The sequence below is a fragment of the Oncorhynchus kisutch genome, linkage group LG4 (assembly GCF_002021735.2).
Source record: "Oncorhynchus kisutch isolate 150728-3 linkage group LG4, Okis_V2, whole genome shotgun sequence".
NCBI lineage: Eukaryota > Metazoa > Chordata > Actinopteri > Salmoniformes > Salmonidae > Oncorhynchus > Oncorhynchus kisutch.
The window spans coordinates 77,096,996-77,119,654 of record NC_034177.2 but is presented as its reverse complement, the minus strand read 5'-3'; the positions used below and the strand labels follow the sequence as shown (position 1 = coordinate 77,119,654).

At 45.1% G+C, this 22,659-nt stretch overlaps 1 protein-coding gene across 2 annotated transcripts in view; it reads left to right on the top strand.

Moving 5' to 3' along the window:
* LOC109890014 (attractin-like protein 1) overlaps positions 1–22,659 on the top strand; it is a 313,206-nt gene that overhangs the window by 38,535 nt on the left and 252,012 nt on the right. For both annotated transcript variants that reach the window (XM_031823665.1, XM_020481961.2), the window contains exons 2-9: positions 2,596–2,679; positions 2,897–3,010; positions 5,187–5,315; positions 6,698–6,906; positions 8,163–8,337; positions 9,664–9,751; positions 16,885–17,140; positions 18,925–19,108. In XM_031823665.1, the coding sequence (XP_031679525.1) occupies positions 2,596–2,679; positions 2,897–3,010; positions 5,187–5,315; positions 6,698–6,906; positions 8,163–8,337; positions 9,664–9,751; positions 16,885–17,140; positions 18,925–19,108 (1,239 nt within the window). The remainder of the gene's footprint in view (positions 1–2,595; positions 2,680–2,896; positions 3,011–5,186; positions 5,316–6,697; positions 6,907–8,162; positions 8,338–9,663; positions 9,752–16,884; positions 17,141–18,924; positions 19,109–22,659) is intronic.

The window sequence follows — 22,659 nt, the reverse complement described above, 5'->3', positions numbered from 1 at the left end:
AAATGTAATGAGTACTTTTGGGTGTCAGGGAAAATGTGTGGAGTAAAAAGTACATTATTTTCATTAGGAATGTAGCTGCAAGCTAGCTAGTGTTGTCTAAATTGTGCAGCTATATATCAATGTGTTGTCTAAATTGTGCAGCTATATATCAATGTGTTGTCTAAATTGTGCAGCTATATATCAATGTGTTGTCTAAATTGTGCAGCTATATATCAATGTGTTGTCTAAATTGTGCAGCTATATATCAATGTGTTGTCTAAATTGTGCAGCTATATATCAATGTGTTGTCTAAATTGTGCAGCTATATATCAATGTGTTGTCTAAATTGTGCAGCTATATATCAATGTGTTGTCTAAATTGTGCAGCTATATATCAATGTGTTGTCTAAATTGTGCAGCTATATATCAACGTGTTGTCTAAATTGTGCAGCTATATCAATGTGTTGTCTACATTGTGCAGCTATATATCAATGTGTTGTCTAAATTGTGCAGCTATATCAATGTGTTGTCTACATTGTGCAGCTATATCAATGTGTTGTCTACATTGTGCAGCTATATATCAATGTGTTTTCTAAATTGTGCAGCTATATATCAATGTGTTGTCTAAATTGTGCAGCTATATATCAATGTGTTGTCTAAATTGTGCAGCTATATATCAATGTGTTGTCTAAATTGTGCAGCTATATCAATGTGTTGTCTAAATTGTGCAGCTATATCAATGTGTTGTCTAAATTGTGCAGCTATATCAATGTGTTGTCTAAATTGTGCAGCTATATCAATGTGTTGTCTAAATTGTGCAGCTATATCAATGTGTTGTCTAAATTGTGCAGCTATATCAATGTGTTGTCTACATTGTGCAGCTATATCAATGTGTTGTCTACATTGTGCAGCTATATCAATGTGTTGTCTACATTGTGCAGCTATATCTCAATGTGTTGTCTACATTGTGCAGCTATATCTCAATGTGTTGTCTACATTGTGCAGCTATATCAATGTGTTGTCTACATTGTGCAGCTATATCAATGTGTTGTCTAAATTGCAGCCGTGAAACCGCCATAGAAAAAGAAAGGATATAACCTCTGGTTGTATGGATGGCCTGGATGGCCTAACTAGTGAATGGGTTGGAGTGTTTTATTGAATTCATGTTTTTTTTGCATGGCAAGGTGCCCTGTGAGGGTGGAGATTTCTATTTAGGATCAATGTAATGGTTGAAAATGAGCAAACCCTGCATCAGGCCATGCAAAACTAATTTGCCTAAAACGTTAGTGGTCAAAACCACGGGTTCTAAAATGCAATCATACCACGCAATTTGACAATTTTTATAAAATTGTCACATTTTATTTTTATGCAGACTAGCTCAAAAATAAGTGAAACTTGACAAATGATACAATAGATTGGGATATTTTGCTGGTAATAAAGGGGAAGTGCAAAAACATCACTTTTACCCCCCTATTTTAATTTACTCTATAGTAAGGCGCCCACGTGTAGGTTGGTCACTAATTAACACAGCCACAAAGTTATAAACCCGGCCTATTTCTACTTTCTCTTAAAATCAGATTTTAAACCTGACCTAACCAGACTGCTAACCTTAGCCTAACCAGACTGCTAACCTTAGCCGAACCAGACTGCTAACCTTAGCCGAACCAGACTGCTAACCTTAGCCGAACCAGACTGCTAACCTTAGCCGAACCAGACTGCTAACCTTAGCCGAACCAGACTGCTAACCTTAGCCGAACCAGACTGCTAACCTTAGCCGAACCAGACTGCTAACCTTAGCCGAACCAGACTGCTAACCTTAGCCGAACCAGACTGCTAACCTTAGCCGAACCAGACTGCTAACCTTAGCCTAACCCAGTGTTTCCCAAACTCTGTCAATGGGACCCCAAGGAGTGCACGTTTTGGTTTTTGCCCTATCACTACACACGCGACACGCTGATTGAAATAATTAACTAATCATTAAGCTTTGAGGACCGAGTTTGGAAAAATGCTGGCCTAACCCTAACCTTAAAGTAAGATCAAAGATAATTTTTGTTTTTAGACATTTGTATGATATAGCCAGTTTTGACAATATCTGTCTGTTTGGCTCTCAGACGACTCTCAAATAGGAAGACGTCCCAGCAGTTGTTACTGCTTAATAAACATTGCCATGCTGGTGGGTGGTAACATTGAAATAAAACCCAGCCCTGAAACAAAATGTAGGCTGAAAAGAATTGGCATGTCATCTCATAGGAAAAGACACGTAAGACTCACGAAAACACCCAAAGTCACACATTCAAATTTGTCACTTGAAGCACAAATACTTCATACTTTGACTAAAACGATAACTTATTGACTTATATTGTTGTGCAAAATTGTTGGTAAGCTCTGGCCATCGTCTTAGCTTGAAAAAGTGGATTTATACTGGTGTAGGCGTTTAAAAGACATCAGCATATTAACATTTTTTGGAGTGGTTGCAAATATTTAGCGGTGGTGGGCCACCGCTGCTAAATTAATATAGGGGAAACACTGCTATACCCTATACCCTCCCCCTCTATGTGAGCTATCTGTCCATCTATCTTTCTCCATGTTTTAATTGTTGCTTTTCACTCTTTGCCAGGTTAACAGAGCCATCAGGTTCCCTCACAGATGGACCTATCAACTACAAGTACAAGACTAAGTGCACCTGGCTGATCGAGGGCTAGTAAGTAGCTCTTGCTCTCTTTCCTCTCCTAACCTCTTCTATCTATATTCTGTACAGTATGTATTCATTCTTAGACTGATTTGTTATTGTTCAGTGGTCTTCGTGTTAAACTCTTTGTCTAATGTAAAGACTCCTGATCATCGTGGGCAGTGTTGTAGTTACTACTGCAGCTCAATAGCTACCCATTTTAAACCATGCTCTATGTTCTGTCGTCCAGCCCAAACGCTGTTCTCAGGTTGCGCTTCAACCATTTTGCCACGGAATGTAGCTGGGACCACATGTACATCTACGATGGAGACTCCATCTATGCACCTCTGGTTGCAGTATTCAGGTGAGGTCATCATGCTGTATGCATGTACATACGTGTCTACTATCTAGTATGCAGTCAACTGTGCATGCACGAACACCAAATACTGTATACCTCAAACCTAGTTGGGCAGATCACATGCCGCTAAATAGAATCCACACAGTGATGATTCAGAATACTGGCTAGCTGAAGAGGAATTGTTCTCTCTTTCCATTATAGGTAACGAGTGGGTGTTATCCATGAATCAATGGATTAATATTCTGCATTTACACTGAGTAAAATATGAACGCAACATGTAGTGTTGGTCCCATGTTTCATGAGCTGAAATAAAACATCCCAGAAATGTTCCATATGGACAAAAAGCTTATTTCTTTCAAATGTGCACAGATTTAACATCCCTGTTTGTGAGCATTTCATCTTTGCCAAGATAATCCATCCTCCTGATAGGTGTGGCATATCAAGAAGCTGATTTAAACAGCATGATCATTACACAGATGCACCTTGTGCTGGGGACAATAAAAGGCCAATCTAAAATGTGCAGTTTTCACACAACACAATTCCACAGATGTCTCATGTTTTGAGGGAGTGTGCAATTGGCATGCTGACTGGAGGAATTTCCACCAGAGCTGATACCAGAGAATTGAATGTTAATTTCTCTACCATAAGCCGCCTTCAACGTCATTTTAGAGAATCTGGCAGTACATCCAACCGGCCTCAACCTCAGACCACATGTAACCACGCCAGCCCAAGACCTCCATCTTCTTCACCTGCGGGATTGTCTGAAACCAGCCACCTGGACAGCTGATGAAACTGTGGGTTTGGACAGCTGATAAAACTGTGGGTTTGCACAACCAAAGAATTTATGCAATAACCGGGGAAGCTCATCTGAATGTTTGTCGTCCTCACCGACTTCAGTGGGCAAATGCGCACCTTCGATGGCCACTGGGACGCTGGAGAAGTCTGCTCATCACAGATGAATCCTGGTATCAACCATACTGGGCAGATTGCAGATAGTGTGCATGGCGTAGTGTGGGCGAGCGGTTTTCTGATGTCAACGTTGTCAACAGAGTGCCCATGGTGGCGGTTGGGTTACTGTATAGGCAGGCATGAGCTACGGACAACGAGCGCAATTGCATTTTATCGACGGCAATTTGAATGCACAGGGATACCGTGACGAGATCCCGAGGCCAATTGTTGTGCCATTCATCCACTGCCATCGTCTCATGTTACAGCATGGTAACGCACGGTCCCATGTCGCAAAGATCTACACAATTCGTGGAAGCTGAAAATGTTCTTCCATGGCCTGCATACTCATCAGACATGTCACCCATTGAGCCAGTTTGGGATGCTCTGGATCGACCTGTACGACAGCGTGTTCCAGTTCCTGCCAATATCCATCAACTTCGTACAGCCATTGAAGAGGAGTGGGACAACATCACAGGCTACTAAGAACAACAACCTGATCAACTATGCGAAGGAGATGTCGCGCTGCATGAGGCAAATGGTGGTCACACCAGATACTTACGGGTTTCTGATCCACGCCCTTAACTTTTTTAAAGGTGTCCGTGACCAACGGATGCATATCTATATTCCCGACGTGAGAGCCTAATGAATTTATTTCACTGATTTCACTGATTTTCTTATATGAATGGTAACTCAGTAAAACCTTTCAAATGGTTGCGTTTATATTTTAGTTCAGTTTAGCTCTTAGGTGTTCCTCCTCTCAAGTCTTAGAAGTAGTATTCTCCACCCATCCAGCCACCCTCCCTCCCCCTTTGAAGAATAGGTCCCTAATGTAATTCCTTCCACTGGGGGTTCTTCCATATGGACTCTCCCCTGGTCCATCAGTATTGGCTGTGTGGTCTTTGTGTTGAACCTGGTTGTAGTCTTCCTGGTGGGGAGCGGATTTCTCCTCCCTCTTTGATGACCTTGATTAAGCTGTGCAGTGCAGGTCTGAGTTTGATCCTCCATGCAATGGAGAGATCGATCCTGAGGAGAGGAAGGAGTCACTTTCTCCCAATGATGTAAGGAGGGAGGACGGGAGGGGGGGTTTTCATGGGGACAGCAAACCAGCTCAGCAGTCAAGCAAAGGGCGATCATTTATCCAGCAAGCTTTGGAGCTTAACGAGCGTGCGTGCGTGTGTGTGTGTGTGTGTGTGTGTGTGCGTGCGCGTAATGTATTTTTCTTTTTCTCCCACAGCGGTCTCGTTGTCCCGGAAACGAGAGGGAATGAGACTGTTCCGGAAGTGGTAGCCACCTCTGGATATGCACTGTTGCACTTTTTCAGTGACGCTGCCTACAACCTGACTGGATTCCACATCTCCTACTCGTGAGTAGCCCCATCCCCATCCCCATACACACTACATTCACAGTCAAAATCCTCACCTATACCATATATGACCAATAGGGTTGTCTCTGGCTCAGTAGCAGACAAGTCTTAACTGACATGCCTCGTTAAATAAAGGGAACGTTTTACATTTAAAATAACAGTTTCATCATGGTAGTGACTGCCCATTACTGCTTATCTCTTATTAACCATCATTTATTTCCCTTTAATAAAATATTACATTTGTTTTATTTGATGACTTTATTATTTCATTCCTAGTCATCATCTCATCTCTATAGAGCTGCTGCCTATGCGAGAGATATATTGAGAGCAGTTTCTTCGCGAGGTATCTTCTCTTGATCGTGCATTTTGCTGTCTCTTATGTAGTAAGCTTAAAAGAAACAGACAGGACAAGTAGCCGCGCAATGGATTATGGTCATTGTAGTTAATTATCATGTTTTCTCTTCTAAACGATGTAGAACATTGGCTCCCTACTACATTGCACAGTTCAGGCATGAGCAGATTTATCTCTAGAAAAACTGCAATATGCGCATTTAGCTCACAGAAGAAAAAAAATACGAAATGGAATTCAAATAATTGAAATGATGTTTTCAATTAGTTGTTTAGAAAACTGAAAATAAATAACCAACATTTAGGTTAACCGCTCAGCACTACTGCACACATACAACTTCAGACTCTCTAGGCCACATTGTAGACCCTGGAGACTAGGGTCTACAATGTCTGTCACAAGAGTAGCTGGGAATTGGCATTACAGCTGAGAAGATGACACCCCTTAACATAGGAGATACGTGTGTGTGTGATTCTGAAAATGAATTCATTGGGTTGTCTCAGAAAGCAGCAGCCAAAGAGAAAGATGAGCTTTCAAATAAGTCAAGCTCAGCCTCGAGGCCTCCAGCACAGACACACACCATGTGGCCATAAAGGTGTTGCCATAGCAACACTCTTGCCACAGCGGTAAACATTATAGTCCCCCTGTTGCTGAAAAGCCCATGCATTATCCTGGATCCTTGACCTCCTTCTGTTTTCTGTCTACCTTCCCTCTTTCTCTATTATTTTGTCTGCACATCTCTTTAATTCTCTCTCCATTGCTCTGTATCTCACCCTGTGTCTGTTCTGCTCCCTGAAACACATACCCCAATACATGTCAATCACCTCTGTCAATCAATCATTATTTCAGCTATTTGTTTTTCCTAAATTATTTATTTATTTATTTTTATTCAACATTTATTGATACAAGTATGTGAATTAAGAGCAAATTCTTATTTATGATAAATGATAACCTTTCCAAATGTACTTCCCCATCCCTGCCATGGTCTCGTGCTTTCACTCATCTAATTCACCATCTCTCCATTCTGGGTCTATAGGGTCAACTCGTGCCCCAATAACTGCTCCAGTCATGGGAAGTGCAGCACAGGGAACTCCATCGCCAGCCGGGTGTACTGCGAGTGTGAGAAGTACTGGAAGGGCGAGGCCTGTGACATCCCCTACTGCAGGAACAACTGTGGCAGCCCCGACCAGGGCTACTGTGACCTTACTGGGGAGAAGAGCTGTGTCTGCAACGACAGCTGGCAAGGTCCGACTAGGGCTATGGTTATAATGTGTCAAAGTTTTCAGAATGTTGTGGTGTGGTATCTTCATGTTGGTTCATAGGGTTCATTCATTCTTCAATGACAAAGCTAAGTTAGTTTTGTTCTTGTAGATTGAGTCCCACTGCCATCTTCTGGCTGAAATGAGAACTGTGACGAGAGAGGCACAGAGACCATGTTTCATATATTACAGTAATACAAGCTGACATCTGAAGTGCTCAGCAGATAGGACAGTCTTAGTTTAGATGAAGGGAATGAGGTCATGTTGTAGGATGCATGTAGCCTGTTAGATAATAGCGAACACTGTTTTGACAGCTTGGTAGTTGGAGCCTTTTTCATGCTCTAACAATCTAATCTTGAGATGAAGGTGGAAGACCATCGGTTTCTGCATGATCTTATTTAAAATGACCCATCCTGTCCGCTTTTTATACAGGCTACACTAAATACACTTGCTTGTCTGTTGACCAAGAGGAGCTCTTATGTTCCATGTCTGCCATCTAGTGGTGCTGGAGGTTTTGTTCTTACACTTGGTGGGTCGCTGGTCTGGGTATCCTCTTAGTATAACCATGCATTGACTTGATCTCTACTGTTCCTGAATACTGTATGGGAATGTATTAACATGTCTTATTTACAGTAGAACCACCCAAACGCCTCTCAATGAGACGGAACTGTCCAGCAGGGTAGAACCACCTAAGAACCTCTCAATGGGACGGAACTGTCCAGCAGGGTAGAACCACCCAAGCGCCTCTCAATGAGACGGAACTGTCCAGCAGGGTAGACCCACCCAATCGCCTATCAATGAGACGGAACTGTCTAGCAGGGTAGAACCACCCAAGCACCTCTCAATGAGACGGAACATTCCAGCAGGGTAGAACCACCCAAGCGCCTCTCAATGAGACGGAACATTCCAGCAGGGTAGAACCACCCAAGCACCTCTCAATGAGACTGAACTGTCCAGCAGGGTAGAACCACCCAGTCACCTCTCAATGAGACGGAACTGTCCAGCAGGGTAGAACCACCCAAGCACAAGTGGTTGGGTCCTGGTAGCCATGTGAGTTCATCACCGTCATGGCTGTCCCCATCATCATGACATAAGCTGCGTTGTCACGCTCTTCGCCAGCAGATGGTGATGTGGGACCATGTTTAGTTAGATGTATTAAAGAGTTGTTGAAGAGAGTATTTTGCTACAAACGCACCTCACATACTCATGCATTTGTAAGTTGTGTTGTGTGGTCCTCTCCAGGTCCAGACTGTGCTCTGTCAGTGCCATCCACCGAGTCTTACTGGGTGATGTCTAACGTCAAGCCCTTCAGCCAGTCCCTGGGCAGGGCCTCCCATAAGGCTGTGGTCCATGGGAAACTCATGTGGGTCATCGGAGGATACAGCTTCAACTACAGCTCCTTCCACATGGTGCTCAAGTAAGGCACTGACTGAAGAGAGGCCTGAAATATCTGTCTGTCTCTTCGTCTCTGTAGCTAGGTTTCCATCCAGTTGGCGACAGATTGTCATGCAAGTATTCTCAAATCTGCCTAAAGAAAATATACGCATTTTCTCACCCAACTGACTTGTTGCAGATAGAAATCAGTGTGTGATGACGTAGTGCACACTAAATGTACTTTTTCGCTTAAGTTTTCATGTACTGAATACAAATGTTCATTGTGTTTCCATCGCATTTTCAATTCTACCGAATTCTACAAAAATGGTTGCGTTAAATAGTAAATGTGCCGACTCTGGTCTTGACACGTGGTGCTCTAGCCAACAGCTTGCCAATATAGTGCAGGTAGGTGGTGCCGGTAGGTTAGTCTAAATGATGAGATTATTATGGATTGGAGAGAGAATATTTTTTTTCGTCGAAAGACAGTCAAGCATCGATCGTCATGTCACCAGAATAAGACTCTGGATATTTATTGGGAAGGAGCATCAAGCTCATTATGCACTTTCACCACCCTGTGAAGTTCATAATTTACTTAATCTGTAGCCTAATAACCTGCATGCTTTCCCGAGTCGTAATGGGAGGACCACAACCATGTCGTCACGTGACTCCAAGTTTACTTCGATATGATGGTTTTTATATTCATATTTGCGCATAAAGTCGTTTCCACCACCATTTTTCGCATAATTCATTTTACCAACGCAAAAAAGATCCCACCCGGTAGAACGAGGAAGTGATCTGTCGGCATTTATAAAATTGTACAGTCATTTCCTGTTACCATCCCAGCTGTCGTGATTTGTTTTGTACAGTATGAATTCACTCGCATAAAAACTGGATGGAAACGTAGTTAATGTCTACTTACCACCTCTATATTTGTCTCCTTCCTGTCTTTTCCTCTTCCTCTCTCTCTCAATTCAAAGGGCTTTATTGGCATGGGAACATATGTTTACATTGCCAAAGCCACATTTCAAATGTCATATTATGGCTATGTTGTAACAATGTACAAAATGGAAAATAAATAAATGTAAATATGGCTTGTATTTGCAGTGGTGCTTGTTCTTCACTGGTTTCCCTTGTGGCAACAGGAACACTAATCTTTCTGCTGTGATGGCACACTGGTATTTCACCTAATCGTTATGGGAGTTTATCAAAATAGGACTTGTTTTCAAATTATTAAATAAAATGATTATCATTTTCTCTCTTTCCCTCCACTCTGTCCATCTCTTTCTTCTCCCTCCACTCTCTCCATCCATTTTTTTGTTGTGTATATTCTGTATAGCTCAGGCCGGACTGTCTCTCTTCCCCCCTGCAGTTATAACCTGGAAAGCAGCACTTGGGACGTGGTGCCGATCAATAGTGGTCCTCTGCAGAGATACGGCCATTCTCTGGCTCTCTACCAGGTAAGGCAGATAATGGCCACAGCCCACTAGCATGGTGGATGTGTTCCATTTAGCTTTTTGTCATCCACTGGTACTATACAGGGCTCTGTACATGTAGACAGGGCTCTGTACATGTAGACAGGGCTCTGTACATGTAGACAGGGCTCTGTTCTGTACATGTAGACAGGGCTCTGTACATTAGCTTACATGTAGACAGGGCTCTGTACATGTAGACAGGGCTCTGTACATGTAGACAGGGCTCTGTACATGTAGACAGGGCTCTGTACATGTAGACAGGGTTCTGTACATGTAGACAGGGCTCTGTACATGTAGACAGGGTTCTATACATGTAGACAGGGTTCTATACATGTAGACAGGGTTCTATACATGTAGACAGGGCTCTGTACATGTAGACAGGGTTCTATACATGTAGACAGGGCTCTGTACATGTAGACAGGGTTCTATACATGTAGACAGGGTTCTGTACATGTAGACAGGGTTCTGTACATGTAGACAGGGTTCTATACATGTAGACAGGGTTCTATACATGTAGACAGGGTTCTATACATGTAGACAGGGTTCTGTACATGTAGACAGGGTTCTATACATGTAGACAGGGTTCTATACATGTAGACAGGGTTCTATACATGTAGACATGGCTCTGTACATGTAGACATGGCTCTGTACATGTAGACAGGGTTCTATACATGTAGACAGGGTTCTGTACATGTAGACAGGGTTCTGTACATGTAGACAGGGTTCTATACATGTAGACAGGGCTCTATACATGTAGACAGGGTTCTATACATGTAGAGAGGGCTCTGTACATGTAGACATGGCTCTGTACATGTAGACAGGGTTCTGTACATGTAGACAGGGCTCTGTACCTGTAGACAGGGCTCTGTACATGTAGACAGGGCTCTGTACATGTAGACAGGGCTCTGTACATGTAGACAGGGCTCTGTACATGTAGACAGGGCTCTGTACATGTAGACAGGGCTCTGTACATGTAGACAGGGCTCTGTACCTGTAGACAGGGCTCTGTACATGTAGACAGGGTTCTGTACATGTAGACAGGGCTCTGTACATGTAGACAGGGCTCTGTACATGTAGACAGGGCTCTGTACATGTAGACAGGGCTCTGTACATGTAGACAGGGCTCTGTACATGTATACAGGGTTCTATACATGTAGACAGGGCTCTGTACATGTAGACAGGGCTCTGTACATGTAGACAGGGCTCTGTACATGTAGACAGGGCTCTGTACATGTAGACAGGGCTCTGTACATGTAGACAGGGTTCTATACATGTAGACAGGGCTCTGTACATGTAGACAGGGCTCTGTACATGTAGACAGGGTTCTATACATGTAGACAGGGCTCTGTACATGTAGACATGGCTCTCTCTTATCTGGCTCTTTCTGTTTCTCTGGGGGTTTCTCTCTACTTCACATATATTTTCTCTCTTTCCTCTCTCTCTCTGTCTGCTGGGTGAGGGTGTTAAGAGGATTGCCTCTCTGGGTCTGAGTAGCGATAACATGGCAGTAAGATGGATGTGGGACCCTCAGGGTTGGTCAGAGAGCAGCAGGGCTACAGGCTTTGCTCTGGCTAACTGACTCTTCGGCTCACCAGGGGAAACAAGCCTGACGACTACATCTGATCTGTTTGCTCTTTCTCTTCTTCCCTTGAAACTATAGAAGTCTGTCTGAATAACCCTGTTAAATAGAAAGTCTGCCTCTGGCGTGTGTGTGTGTGACTTAAAACTCTTTCTTTACTGCTAAGCTCTTAAGTGTTTGGGTCGCTTTCATGAAGAGGGACAAATGGATTTTCTATTAGATGTCTTACTATGGTTAGTGACCTAAGGGGATCCGGCTTTGTTTACGTGAGTTAAATGGAAGTAGTATTTTATGGCTCAGAGTTTATAGCTTGAAAGGCTGAGAAGTTTATTTTGGAACGACTCTCACTTCATTACTTGCAGTTTACAATACTTTAAAATGGTACCCCATGGAAGACCTCACTAATTGTTTTGTCTTGTAAGGAATACTGCAAACGTTAAAGGTTCTACGTACTAACATACCTTTAGAACTAGGCTAAGCTGCAGTCTGTGTTTGGGACATGCCAGGGGTTTATATTTTTATCGTAGAGTAACACAGTCATGACTTCAGATGGATTTGGGTGATGAGCAAGCATCTTGACACTGATCTGACCGCTAACCCCTTATCTCTGACCTGACCGCTAACCCCTCATCTCTGACCTGACTGCTAACCCCTCATCTCTGACCTGACCGCTAACCCCTCATCTCTGACCTGACTGCTAACCCCTTATCTCTGACCTGACTGCTAACCCCTTATCTCTGACCTGCCGCTAACCCCTCATCTCTGACCTGACTGCTAACCCCTTATCTCTGACCTGACTGCTAACCCCTTATCTCTGACCTGACTGCTAACCCCTTATCTCTGACCTGACTGCTAACCCCTTATCTCTGACCTGACTGCTAACCCCTCATCTCTGACCTGACTGCTAACCCCTTATCTCTGACCTGACTGCTAACCCCTTATCTCTGACCTGACTGCTAACCCCTCATCTCTGACCTGACTGCTAACCCCTCATCTCTGACCTGACAGCTAACCCCTTATCTCTGACCTGACTGCTAACCCCTTATCTCTGACCTGACTGCTAACCCCTTATCTCTGACCTGACCGCTAACCCCTTATCTCTGACCTGACCGCTAACCCCTTATCTCTGACCTGACCGCTAACCCCTTATCTCTGACCTGACTGCTAACCCCTTATCTCTGACCTGACTGCTAACCCCTTATCTCTGACCTGACTGCTAACCCCTTATCTCTGACCTGACCGCTAACCCCTCATCTCTGACCTGACTGCTAACCCCTTATCTCTGACCTGACTGCTAACCCCTTATCTCTGACCTGACTGCTAACCCCTTATCTCTGACCTGACTGCTAACCCCTTATCTCTGACCTGACTGCTAACCCCTTATCTCTGACCTGACTGCTAACCCCTTATCTCTGACCTGACTGCTAACCCCTTATCTCTGACCTGACTGCTAACCCCTTATCTCTGACCTGACTGCTAACCCCTCATCTCTGACCTGACTGCTAACCCCTTATCTCTGACCTGACTGCTAACCCCTTATCTCTGACCTGACTGCTAACTCCTTATCTCTGACCTCCCACTGACTCATGCTGTGATGTTTTCATTTTATCAGTTCACTACAGAACCGTTCTCTTTTTGAAGGGGAACGTGAAAGGACTTATTGTCTAAAGGTTTTATGATAAGGTTTTATTCTCTAATGCAGCATTGTTGATCAGAAATGAAATAGTAGATGCAATGATACACACCAAGGTATTTTCTAATTGAGATTCCTGTCTGTAGTTTATCCTGGGATTACATTCAGAAATCCCCTTTACAAGTGACATTCTCTCTCAGAGGGACCTACATTTAAATGGGAACCTTTAATTTAGTCCGTGTTGTGAGGATTACCTTAGCTACTATACAGTGAACATGCTGAACTTCCAGACATTCACTCTGCATTCACTCTTCTGCCTTTGTGTGTGTGTGTGTTCTGCCTTTGTGTGTGTGTGTGTGTGTGTGTGTGTCCATGCATAGATGTATTATGAGTGTTTGTATGTGCAGCATGTGTGGACAGCCATGGCTGTGTGCCCACCTTTTTCCTATACCCCATCTGTCACATGTTCCATGCTTGCTTTGATTGATGTGAACACACTTAGCCCATCAAGTGTTTCTTTACCGTTCACAGTGGTGTACCACTGGTGTCTCCAGGTGTCAGTTCATCAGAAACTCAAACCTTTCAGGAAATGGAAGAAACGTTCCTACTGTATCAAATTCTATCAGTCACATGCACCGAATACAACAGTGAAATGCTTACAAGCCCTTAACCAACAATGCAATTTTAAGAAATTACCCCCCCAAAAAGTAAGAAATAAGAATAACAAATAATTAAAGAGCAGCAGTAAATAACACTAGTGGGGCTATATAAAGTACCAGGGTTTCCGTTAGCCGGTAATAGCCGGCTTTTGGCCAATAGAAAAATAGAAAAGCTAAAAAATGCTTTTAGCCTCTGTTGCTACAGCATCTCAAACAGCAAATACAAAGTTAACGGAAGGCAGGTTTCATCAGCGCATCACACACTCCTTTACAAGGAGGCAGTATGCATTGAGAAAACATATACTTTAATTGTTGGAAACCTGAATGTTTTACTACATATTATGAGGCATGTTTTATGTTGCTACAAGGTAGCCTGGCCAAAATCAGACCATATCCGTGGTGGTAATTATTTTATATAAACTTTATTTCATTGCATATTAGATCTCCCCTCTTTAAATACATTTTTTTGACAACAGTGTTTTCTTGCTAATTGCATTATGGAACAAACATTGGTGTGTAGCCCTACTACCTTGTGCACATTGCTGTACTTATGTGAAAAAATAGTTTTAAGCTAAGCATTCTGATCTGTTCTATGAAACTCATTGCTTTTTAAAGTTTATTTCTCGACAAGCTGACCAATAGAATAGGTAAACTTTTCTACTATGGGGGATAGTAAGATTGACTGAGGAAAACTAAATGTAGCTAGTTATTCTAACATCTTCAAAGTGGGCATCATTTCCTCCTCCACTTGCATCTTCTGTTAATATGAATCACCATCATCTAATTGGGATTCCTGTCATTCTGAGAACCGTGGGTGAAAGCCCTAACCAGATTACACACCCAATGCATATGGGTCCGGTAAATTTCTCAAATGTCCGGAAAATTAAAATGCTGCCGGTCAAATGCCCAGCGCCACATTTACCTAACGGAAACCCTGGTCAGAACAGAGATATTATAGTTGTACCTGTGTAACTTCCCCTCTGTTATAAAACCCAGCTCTTTCACCCTGTTATAAAACCCAGCTCCTTCACCCTGTTATAAAACCCAGCTCCTTCACCCTGTTATAAAACCCAGCTCCTTCACCCTGTTATAAAACCCAGCTCCTTCACCCTGTTATAAAACCCAGCTCCTTCACCCTGTTATAAAACCCAGCTCCTTCACCCTGTTATAAAACCCAGCTCCTTCACCCTGTTATAAAACCCAGCTCCTTCACCCTGTTATAAAACCCAGCTCCTTCACCCTGTTATAAAACCCAGCTCCTTCACCCTGTTATAAAACCCAGCTCCTTCACCCTGTTATAAAACCCAGCTCCTTCACTCTGTTATAAAACCCAGCTCCTTCACTCTGTTATAAAACCCAGCTCCTTCACCCTGTTATAAAACCCAGCTCCTTCACTCTGTTATAAAACCCAGCTCCTTCACTCTGTTATAAACCCCGGCTCCTTCACTCTGTTCAGTTTCTCTGTAAGTGGGAAGCGCCTTGTTTGGCCGCCGTTCCTCAGCCACCAGCCCCACATACGTAAAGGAGGAATCCACAATTAGCATATAAATGAACACCTACTCTGAGGTTTTTAATGTAAGGCTTATGCTGAGCTAGTGCAGCACACACATCAAGCCAACAAACCTGGAAACGGGAACATGAGAGAATAGACTTCCAGGGTCAGGGATGGGACCACACACCCACGCCACACACCACCACCACACACACACTACACATCATGTGTGTGTTGGGCTGGGTGTTGGGCTGTGTGTTGGGCTGCGTGTTGGGCTGCGTGTTGGGCTGGGTGTTGGGCTGTGTGTTGGGCTGCGTGTTGGGCTGCGTGTTGGGCTGGGTGTTGGGCTGCGTGTTGGGCTGGGTGTTGGGCTGGGTGTTGGGCTGCGTGTTGGGCTGCGTGTTGGGCTGTGTGTTGGGCTGCGTGTTGGGCTGCGTGTTGGGCTGCGTGTTGGGCTGCGTGTTGGGCTGGGTGTTGGGCTGCGTGTTGGGCTGGGTGTTGGGCTGGGTGTTGGGCTGGGTGTTGGGCTGCGTGTTGGGCTGCGTGTTGGGCTGGGTGTTGGGCTGGGTGTTGGGCTGCGTGTTTTCTGCACACCTCTCCCTCCCAACTGCTTCTACTACAGGACTCAGACTGTGTGTGTGTGAGAGTAATCTGTCATGGACAGAGGCAGGTTAAAAAATGGTATCATAGCATGTGTCAACAGACTGGGGATGCGATGACTAATGAGAAACCTTGTTCCGGTACGCCATTTTTTTTTGTCACTGATCATTTAGACAAATCCTGATTTCACAGGTGGTCTTGTCTTCCTGAATTTTGGAAGGGGAGGGGACATTTGGCCCATAGACGAGCCTGAAACTATATTTCTCCTAACATCTCCCCAGAACTGTATTGAGCAACTGACTCAATTACGCAATATTTTAGTTCTGGGGTTCGGGGATTTTGAGAGAGATTCCGTTGGGGTTGGCAGTGCGTGCTGAGGTAATGTAGAAGGAGGGAACCAGATTTACTTGACAGAAAATACATTGAGGCTCTTAAGGCTGTTGGGTCCCTTGTGGATGTGTTCGTGGCCTGGGAGACGGTATAATTGGCCCCCTGCGGTGTAGTGACACTGTTACCTGTGCCAGGATGTTCCAGTTGTTCCTGTGTGGGCAGAGCTCCTCTAGGTACTTTACAGTATGTTGCTCTATGTTTATGAAATGGAGCGTTGCTGTACAGTAGTAGTCTACACTGTAAAAACAGGATGCCATAGCGATAATGACTGTATTATATAGCTGCATTAGAACCCTACAGCTGAAGTACCAAGATGCCTGAAAATGTTTTAGTATCATATTAAAGTTACTGTCAGGTAAAGGTAGTTGATTGTTATCTGTAGTATCATGTGATTCAGTGTATGGGGAGAAGCCAGTAGTTGACCTCTGTATGAGAGGGCTATAGCAGCAGCCTTTCTCAATGATTGTTGGTGTTCACAGCTATACCCTGTCTGTCTCTGTCGTGATTGGGGTCCAGGGATGATACACTCTTTGGAGAAGCTCATGGCCGTACAGCTCAATAATGCACACACACACACGCAAGCATGGCATGCACACTGGGGAATGCGGTGTGTCTCACCTTCTTTTCATACTGAACACACAGAGAGCAGACATTCTGTTGAGGGCAGTCGTGGATAGAAACCTCTTTAATCTTGTGTGTTTTTATACAACCACAATCCCTAACCCTCTGTCATCTCATGCCTCTGATGTTTTCCCCCCTCCTCAGGACGACATCTACATGTACGGGGGGAAGCTGGAGGCTGGTTCAGGCAACGTGACAGACGAGCTGTGGGTCTTCAACATCCCTAGTCGTACTTGGTCCCTGAAGAACCCCAGCAGCCTGGTCCAGGGACAGCCCTACGCCGTGGAGGGTCACTCCGCCCACCTGGCTGAACTGACCAATGGGGATGTGGTCATGGTGGTCCTCTTCGGCTACTCCCCTGTCTACAGCTACATCAGCAAAGTGCAGGAGTACAACATCAGTAGGTCCAACAGTGGCTAGATGGATGGGTCGTGGGGTTTTCAGCCATGATGAGTAATCCACATGAATGAATTCAGATTTTACATTCCTACAGTGGCAGATTTCGAGCCTTCCAAAATAGGCAAAGTGACAGAAACAACCATAGATGCCCGCAGCAACATTGTATTCATTTCATGGTGCTTAGCGACGAAAACATTGTTGCTGGGGTCATCATTGGGTGTCGCTGTCACTCATCTCTTAATGGAAGGCCCATGATCTTTCATGTTTAGCCACAGCACTCCTATTTCCATTAAAAGCCCCCTGGGTGTGCCCACACCTGCATAGTATTCTGTTCTAATCTTATTGTTTTGATGGTAAACACACCTACCGTCTGTTCACAGAGCCTTTAAGGTTGTCCTCTTGAATGCTGTTGGCCAAGGTTCTTTGACCAGAGCTTGTGACCACTGTGGAACCCCTAGGTTTTTCATACCAGCAGATGGCGCTGCAGTACAGTGTTTTGAGGGGTTACGATCAGGTGAATGCCTGCATTACAAGGCATTTTAGCCTTTAGGAGACTCCACGGCAGGACAGCTCACTGCAGCCCAGTTCGGCCACATTAAAGCCTGTGGAGAGAGTTGGAACATCTACAGTCTTGGGTACTCTAGGGTACACTTAGTGCTCAGGGTAAAATAAGTGGGTACTAGACTGTGAATGTAATTGATTTGGGTAAGAGACATATATAATAAAATGTGTAATGTGGACCCAGAGGATAGCACTTACAAGTATTCATAAAAAAATGTGTTTCCAATGTGGTCCTCATGCACGCATGCTCTCTCACTGTCTCGCCCTCTCTGTCTTTTCTCTTCTCACCTCTCTCTCATCATTAAGAGTAGCTGGCACCTAGGCCGGACCGTCTGGGAGAAGACATGAGTTCTACTCATCCCTCTCCCCTCATCCCCCTCCCTCATATCGTTCCGTCTCTCTCTGTCTCTCTGTGTGTGATCAAACCATATTTATCCTGTAATTAGTTTTATTTAGAGCACTATGGATATTGTGATATTTCATCACATTCGGAGTTGAGACTCTTCATTTGGACAGGCTTGAGACTCTTCATTCGGACGGACTTGAGTCTCTTCATTCGGACGGACTTGAGTCTCTTCATTCGGACGGACTTGAGTCTCTTCATTCGGACGGACTTGAGTCTCTTCATTCGGACGGACTTGAGTCTCTTCATTCGGACGGACTTGAGTCTCTTCATTCGGACGGACTTGAGTCTCTTCATTCGGACGGACTTGAGTCTCTTCATTCGGACGGACTTGGGTCTCTTCATTCGGACGGACTTGGGTCACTTCATTCGGACGGACTTGGGTCACTTCATTCGGACGGACTTGGGTCACTTCATTCGGACGGACTTGGGTCACTTCATTCGGACGGACTTGGGTCACTTCATTCGGACGGACTTGGGTCACTTCATTCGGACGGACTTGGGTCACTTCATTCGGACGGACTTGGGTCACTTCATTCGGACGGAATTCAGTCTGCCAGTTGTGGATACATCTCAGTGTATCCACATGTTCCGTGGCCTCCCCCTCTCTCCATCCCTCCCTTCATCTCTCACAAGGGGACTTTAAGTGCTCTCTCCCACTGGCTCTGTCTGTCTCCCAGAGGCAGCCTTTTATACACACACTCATTTGACACACTCACAAGCATGCACACTTATTCTCCGCACTGTATGTCTCAAAGCTGATCCAATCATGTTGGCCAACTCACACTAAGATGCACTTCTCTTTTGCCTCTGTCACACAGGGACAAACTCCTGGCAGGTCCCTGAGACCAACGGGGCCATCGTCCAGGGTGGCTATGGCCACAGCAGTGTGTATGACAGCTCCAGCAGGTGTGTTTACGTCCACGGGGGCTACAAGGCCCTGCCTGCCAACAAGTATGGCCTGGTGGATGAACTGTATCGCTATGAGGTCCAGACACAGACCTGGTGAGTGATATTAGCTTGGTAGAGTGTCTGTCTGCCTGGTTCTCTGTCTGCCGGCCTCTCTGTCTGTCTCTGCCAGCCTCTCTGTCTGTCTCTGCCGGCCTCTCTGTCTGTCTCTGCCGGCCTCTCTGTCTGTCTCTGCCGGCCTCTCTGTCTGTCTCTGCCGGCCTCTCTGTCTGTCTCTGCCGGCCTCTCTGTCTGTCTCTGCCGGCCTCTCTGTCCGTCTCTGCCGGTCTCTGTTTTGTCTGTCTGTATGCCTGTCTCTGCCGGTCTGCCTGCCTGTCTCTGTTTGTTTGCCTGTCTCTCTGTCTGCATGTCTCACTGTTTGTGCTTGTATCAGTGGATGCATATTCACTTGAGAGTTCAGCTGTATCAATTTGCCAGCCCTGAGAAAAAGGTGTGTAAAGTAAGCATATTTTCCCCAGTGCCCCAGTAGCATAATGCATTTATTTGCTAAACTCCCTACTTACGAGGCAATGCATTTCATGTATTTCTTTGCTCCCTCTGTGTTGGAGTTTAGACTTGCTGTAAGTCTACTTGTTGTCAGGATGAGTTTAAAACAACACTGTTCAATGGTGAAACCCCCAGTGATCTATGTAGAGAATTAGTCTTGGGGGGGCCTACAGAAAGTGAAGAAAAGCGTAGTGACAGGCAGTGAGCACACTAGCCCCCCCCCGGCCCAAACAGGTCAGGAGTGGTTTGGAGCTACAGACGTTCTATTGGATCTGGCACGGTCTAATAACAGGTGGGTAGACTGGGTGGGCTGTGTGTGAGACACACTCAGGACATTCCTGTGTGTGTGTGTGTGTGTGTGTGTGTTTTGGTTGGTCCTGTCTGTTGAGACTTTCTCTTGTGTGGACGGCCATCCACTGCAACATGTTTTCAACTGTCGTTTCCATTGGAAGTGAAAACATTGAAAACATTGTTTAGTGATGTTCAGTGTACAGATGTTTTGCGGAAAAGCAAATTGCTTTGGACACTTTTCACATCCCTTATATTAGGTAGATGTCAGCCGACATGTTTAACACCAAGATGCTTGTCTTGCCTATGTTCAGACACGGTGCCTAGACGCTCACTGCTGGATAGTTGAAAAGCCCGAATTGAAAAAGCACACCAATGCAATAGTCAGCATTATATTGTTGGGAGGTACACATACGACATTATATTGTTGGGAGGTACACATACGACATTATATTGTTGGGAGGTACATATACGACATTATATTGTTGGGAAGTACACATTCGACATTATATTGTTGGGAGGTACACATACGACATTATATTGTTGGGAGGTACACATACGACATTATATTGTTGGGAGGTACACATACGACATTATATTGTTGGGAGGTACACATACGACATTATATTGTTGGGAGGTACACATACGACATTATATTGTTGGGAGGTACACATATGACATTATATTGTTGGGAGGTACACATATGACATTATATTGTTGGGAGGTACACATATGACATTATATTGTTGGGAGGTACACATATGACATTATATTGTTGGGAGGTACACATACGACATTATATTGTTGGGAGGTACACATACGACATTATATTGTTGGGAGGTACACATACGACATTATATTGTTGGGAGGTACACATACGACATTATATTGTTGGGAGGTACACATACGACATTATATTGTTGGGAGGTACACATATGACATTATATTGTTGGGAGGTACACATACAACATTATATTGTTGGGAGGTACACATATTTACACACACAGTACCAAACTGGCTGTGACCCCACTCTCCAAGGGTGTCTCATTAATACACACGTGTACATGTGAGAAATGTAACAAATATAAGCACCACCTTATTATTATTATTATTATTATTACCTCTACATGAACATACAGCACGTTCTGGAAAGTTGAGAGATTAGCGAGAGAGATTTACAGTGAAACAGAGATTGTATGAGAAGGGTGATATGAAAGAAGGGGAGTGGCCTCCACTGAACCTTGACAGAGGGATGGGTGACAGAGGAGGGTTCCCCCTTTGAATATCCCCCACTCCCTCGCTTTCTCTGTTTCATCTGAGCAGTGGTTTCATAGCTGTAGAAAGTGAGGGGATAGTCCCACACACACTGCTAGGCTAGTGATAGTGCAGCTGGTCCTGGCTAGGCTAGTGATAGTGCAGCTGGTCCTGGCTAGGCTAGTGATAGTGCAGCTGGTCCTGGCTAGGCTAGTGATAGTACAGCTGGTCCTAGCTTATCTAGGGATAGTACAGCTGGTCCTGGCTAGGTTGCTGGTCTTGGCTAGCCTGTGGATAGTATAGCTGGTCCTGGCTTGTCTAGGGATTGTACAGCTGGTCCTGGCTAGGCTAGTGATAGTGCAGCTGGTCCTGGCTAAGCTAATTGGTCCTGGCTAGGCTATGGATAGTGCAGCTGGTCCTGGCTAGGCTGGTGATAGTATAGCTGGTCCTGGCTAGGCTAGTGATAGTGCAACTGGTCCTCGCTATGCTATGGATTGTGCAGCTGGTCCTGGCTAGGCTTATGGTCCTGGCTAGGCTTATGGTCCTGGCTAGGCTATGGATAGTGCAGCTGGTTCTGGCTAGGCTAGGGATGGTGCAGCTGGTTTTGGCTAGGCTAGTGATGGTGCAGCTGGTCCTCGCTAGGCTAGTGATAGTGCAGCTGGTTCTGGCTAGGCTATTGGTCCTGGCTAGGCTATGGATAGTACAGCTGGTCCTGGCTAGGCTTATGGTCCTGGCTAGGCTACGGATAGTGCAGCTGGGATAGTATAGCAGGTCCTGGCTAGGCTAGGGATACTATAGCTGGTCCTGGCTAGGCTTGTGATAGTATAGCTGGTCCTGGCTAGGCTCGTGATTGTACAGCTGGTTCTGGCTAGGCTCAATAGTACAGCTGGTCCTTGCTAGGCTCGGAATAGTACAGCTGGTCCTCGCAAGGCTAGGGATAGTACAGCTGGTCCTGGCTAGGCTGCTGATCCTGGCTAGTACAGCTGGTCCTGGCTAAGCTAGTGATTTTACAGCTGGTCCTGGCTAGGCTATTGGTTCTGGCTAGGCTGTGGATAGTACAGCTGGTCCTGGCTAGGCTAGGGGTAGTACAGCTGGTCCTGGCTAGGCTAGGGGAGGTACAGCTGGTTCTGGCTAGGCTAGTGATGGTGCAGCTGGTCCTGACTAGGCTAGGGATACTATAGCGTGTCCTGGCTAGGCTGTGGATAGTACAGCTGGTCCTAGTTAGGCTGTGGATAGTACATCTGGTCCTCGCTAGGCTGTGGATAGTACATCTGGTCCCGGCTAGTCTGCTGGTCTTGGCTAGCCTGTGGATAGTACAGCCGTTCCTGGCTAGCCTGTGGATGGTACAGCTGGTCCTGGCTTGTCTAGGGATAGTACAGCTGGTCCTGGCTAGGCTTATGGTCCTTGCTAGGCTATGGATAGTGCAGCTGGGATAGTATAGCTGGTCCTGACTTGTCTAGGGATAGTACAGCTGGTCCTGGCTAGGCTTATGGTCCTTGCTAGGCTATGGATAGTGCAGCTGGGATAGTATAGCTGGTCCTGACTTGTCTAGGGATAGT